General features: G+C 68.0%; 1 protein-coding gene across 1 annotated transcript in view; it reads left to right on the forward strand.

The window, feature by feature from the left end:
- Positions 1–4,399, forward strand: part of SHANK2 (SH3 and multiple ankyrin repeat domains 2) — a 563,331-nt gene that overhangs the window by 539,824 nt on the left and 19,108 nt on the right. The window contains exons 26-27 of the mRNA XM_010837814.1: positions 680–815; positions 1,394–1,474. Of these exons, the coding sequence (XP_010836116.1) occupies positions 680–815; positions 1,394–1,474 (217 nt within the window). The remainder of the gene's footprint in view (positions 1–679; positions 816–1,393; positions 1,475–4,399) is intronic.

Here is a 4,399-nt window from a genome sequence, read left to right on the forward strand (position 1 = left end):
AGGTGCCCGGTGCCGGGGGCTCAGGCCCCACCGGCCCACAGGACATCGCCGGGGTCCTGTGTGCCTTCGTGCCGCGAGCACCATCCCAGTAGGGACGGATAGGGATCAGAGGGCACGAACAGGCTGTGACCGGCACCAAGAGCTCCCGGCCGAGGGGCTCTGATGGACGGCGTGTCAGCCAAGGTGATCCTGGTGACCCTAGGGTCAGGGTCCCGGGAGCGGTTGTCCCTCCGAGTAACAGAGTGACGCATCGGCCTTAGCACCTCCCCAGCCAAGCTTTCCGTCTTTTCTGGCCTCTGAACCAGAGAGGAGGAAGGAAGGAGTGCCCGGAGGGAACGGGGGTGTCTGGGCGAGGGACAAGGCAGCCGAGTGTCGCGTTCCCTCCTAACCATGCCATGGAAGGCCCACCAGGCAGGGAGCCTGTGCTGGGCTTCGGTGTGAAGCTGGTGGCCCAGAAGCTGCTCCTGGGGCTGCCCCGGGGGACATCTCTGAGGCTCATGCTGCCCAGGAGGTAGTCCTGTCCCCCGGCAGCTGCGGGAACGTTCACTCCCAGGAAGCAGCCCTGGCCGGCCCCCGGGCCTCAGCCTCCCGGTTTCCCTGAGGACCACCCTCGCTCCCACGGGGCCCGCCCGCCTGCGACCCCTCCACTGGGCTCACCGCCCGCCTCCTCTCCCCGCAGGTGAACAACGAGAACGTCGTCAAGGTTGGCCACCGGCAGGTCGTGACCATGATCCGCCAGGGAGGGAACCACCTGGTCCTCAAGGTGGTCACGGTGACCAGGAGTCTGGACCCGGATGACACCGCCCGGAAGAAAGGTGCCCGCCCCCGCCCCCAGCCTGCCCGAGGGACGCAGCGAGCAGGGCGGGGGCCTGTCTCCCTGCGTCCTGGGCTCAGGCACCTGCAGGGCGCCCCATCGCTCGCCCTCCGCAGGGCTCCCAGTCCCCCACTGAGAGCAGGAAACAAGTCGGAAAGGGCGCTTAGGAGGTAAGGGCCGCCCTGGCCTCAGGCCCGGCTGTGCTCAGCAGACAGACGGGGGCCTGGGGCTCCCGCTCCAAACACTTGCATCGGCCACTGCAGCAGCTCACGGCCTGGGCCCGGGGAAGGCAGAGGTCCAAGAGCCTCCCCAAGAGTGGTCACAGCTGGGGGACACGGGGCCTGAGTGAGGCCTGCAGAGGGCAGCCAGGAGCAGGCCAGATGCACCCCCTTAGGAGGCTGGAGGCGCGTGTGAGAACTTCCAGCACTTCCTGTGACCACCGCCAGCTCCCTGCCCCGGGGCAAGGCCCATCTGAGCCATCCCAGCAGGTCAGGGCCCTCCTGACCCTTCTGGAAGGACGAGTGAGGGCGGCAGGGGGCCAGGCTCTCAACTCCGTCTCTCCTGCCCGCCCCCTCCCAGCTCCTCCGCCTCCAAAGCGAGCTCCGACCACGGCCCTCACCCTGCGCTCCAAGTCCATGACCTCGGAGCTGGAGGAGCTCGGTAAGTGCCGGCTCCCACCCGCCCGGCCCCGCGCCCAGTGTGCCCGCAGACTGGCCTCGCAGAGCCCCAGCCTGTGCATGGTACCCCCGCTTGCCCGCTCGCCCCTCTCCCGGCCCCAGCGACCGGGAGGGCGTCAGGAAGCCTCCCTGAGTGTGGTCTCCTGCACTGGCCCCCCGCGTCCCTCCTGGGCTCGGGGGAGCTTCACCATTGGGCCTCCTCTCTCTTGTTTCGTCTAACATTGTTTTGTTTTGAATTTTTGGGCCTCTCACTAGTGGATAAAGGTAAGCAGAGCCCTGCGGTCTAGGGTGCCCGCGAGATCTTTCCTCTCGCGCGTGGCCCCAGGGGCGGGTACAGACAGCAGTGGGCTGGCGGGCTGCAGGCCAGGGCACGGGGCTTGCTGGGGCCTTCTCTAGAGGACCAGAAGGGACAGAGGGCTGTGTCCGCTGGGCCCCAGGGCATGGCCTGGGGAGGGCGCGCAGAGCCATGTGGGCCCCTGGCCTAGCTGCATGGCTTATAACGAGGGTGGCACCCAGTGCTGGCGAGCTGCCATCCTGGAGGGTCAGGGACCCCCCCGGGTCAGGGACCATGGCTCAGGGACACGTCCCCGAGGAGGCTGCTCTGACCACGCAGGAGCGGCCAGGGGCTGAAGGCTCTCTTGGCTGAGAGGGCTTGGCGGGCAGGGAAGAAGGGTAGCATCTGTGACTTGGCACAGGGCAGCTTCCAGGAGCACAAAACCAGCCCTGATGCAGAGCCCGCCCCCGCAGGCCCAGCCGGTCAAGGGGGCGAGGTCTGAGCACCCTCGCTGGTCTGGGACTCTCCAGGGGCTCTGACCGGGCCCAGCCTTAAGGGGGAGACCCTTGGACCCTTCCATCCAGAAGAAGGACACAGTGGCCTCTCCCCATCTGCGGCTCCTCTGTCAGGGTCTCCCAGGGCCTGGGCCAGCCCTCGTGAGCGCCCCTTGCCCATCACCGCATCCTGGGGCTAGACCTGAAGCTGGGTCGACGGCGTAGGTCTTCTAGAAACCGGCAGCCCTGCCGTGGGGCCTCCCAGCCCCGCCAGAGCCCCCTCCCACTGGCTCCTTCTGGACCACACCTTGTCTGTCCAAACAAGACTCTCCAGAAACTACCCCCTGCACTCCAGGCCCGGCCCAGCCCCCGAGAGGGACAGCGGTGTGACTGTCCACGTGAGCGTCCCTAAAGCCGGTGGCGTTTGCCACGAGGGCTCCCCCAGGACGACCCACAGGCAGATCACCTCTCGAGGGGGCTCCAGCTGCGTCAGCCCAGGGCTGAGGGTCCTTCCTGAGAGCTGTCGGCGTGTGACGCCCACTGCGGCGGGGGCAGGAGCTGTGAGAGGGGACCCCCTTGTCCTCTGCAGACAGGGCAGGCCCCCAGGTCCCAGGAGAGTGGACCACGCCCCCTCACCCGCCTGCATCTGCCTCGGACCACGGGCCCCCATGGTGGAGTGGGCGGTCATCAGGCCTTCAGCGAGGGAGCCCGACCTGGGCCCCGGGAGTCGCTGCCCCAACCCCTGCCGCCCTGGGACTCACACTTGCCCTTTCTGTTTGCAAGCCTCCGTCCGGAAGAAGAAGGGTAAGGGGCGAGCCCCCACCACCCCGTGACCCTCACTCGATGTCCAGAGTGTGTCGTGACCCGTACTGTCTCCTCCCTGCTCGGGGTCCTCCAGGGGGAGGCCCAGCCCGGGACGCGTCCCATCTCGTGTGGCGTCTGCCCCGCCTCTCCCCGTCTGTGCTCGCCCAGCGTGTCTGCGTCTCCCCGAGTCATGTCCACGTCATCGACGTGTCCCCCGTCGTCCAGTGGGGCCTGCCTGGGTCGGGGCTGGGAGGCCTTCCTGTGGGCTGGTGGTTTGGGCGCGGGCTAGCAGGGCCCCTGGCAAGCGAATCGCTGACTGCCCTTTGCCGTGGGCAGGGACCGCTGCCCCTTAACGTCCAGGAAGCCCACTCTCCACGGGCAGGAAGACTGCCCTGGAACTGGAGGGGAGGGGCACTGCCAGGCCACACGCTCCCTGCCCCCGGCTGGCGGTGGCGCAGAGGACCCAGCCTCCGCTCTGTGAGCAGCCCCTCCCGCCCCCAGCAGCCAGGCCCCCGTGGACATGCCCCTCGCCAGCAGTGCCCACGGGCGGGGTGTTTCTCACCTGGTCGCTGGAGAGTTACCAGTGCAGAGAAAGGAGGGGACCCTCTCGCAGGCCCGGGCTCTGCCACTAAGGCACGACGCAGAACACAAACCGCCGGGATGGCGGGGGTCGGGGGGTGGTACCTTGGAAGTCCGGGGGGACCGCATCTGGGGTCTCAGGTCCGGGAGCACCAGAACGCACCTCTCTCAACCCACAATCTCCCGAGGCAGGCTGACCCCGACAGCCTCTCTCTGCAGCGGTCCTGGGCCTCCACCCCGCCAACCCCCCGCTCAGAGATTCCCAGTGGGCTTTCCAGGCTCGATCACCCTCTTGACACTGGGGCGGATGCCTGGGGCACAGAAAGTTACCCTCTGAACCCGCTTCAGTCCAAGGCCAAGGCCAGCTGGCATGAACCGCTGTTTCTGCCCACTGTGCCTTCCAGAAGAGGCCCTGCTCGTGGGCCGCAGGAACCCCATGGCCGTCATCGGGCTGGTGGAGAGGGCTGCCGCCAGGAGGAGCCGCTCAGACTCGGGCTGGCCCAGCGTCGGGGGCACGTGCGGCCTGGCCCTGCCCAGCCCAGGGCCCCCAGTGGCCCCCGGCCTGCGGCAAGAGGACAAGTACGGAGGTGCGGCCGCCTGGGCCGGAGCGGAGTCACACAGGACAGGCCGGGCTCCTGGAGGGGCCCACCTCCCTTTGCACAGCGGAGAGTTGAAAGTGAATCTGAGTTTGAGCTTAGATGCCGCACTTAGTCCCCGAGGAAACTCCCGAGGACCTGCTCCATTCCCAGAGGTTGTC

The sequence above is a fragment of the Bison bison genome, unplaced genomic scaffold, assembly GCF_000754665.1.
Source record: "Bison bison bison isolate TAMUID 2011002044 unplaced genomic scaffold, Bison_UMD1.0 scf7180017864080, whole genome shotgun sequence".
NCBI lineage: Eukaryota > Metazoa > Chordata > Mammalia > Artiodactyla > Bovidae > Bison > Bison bison.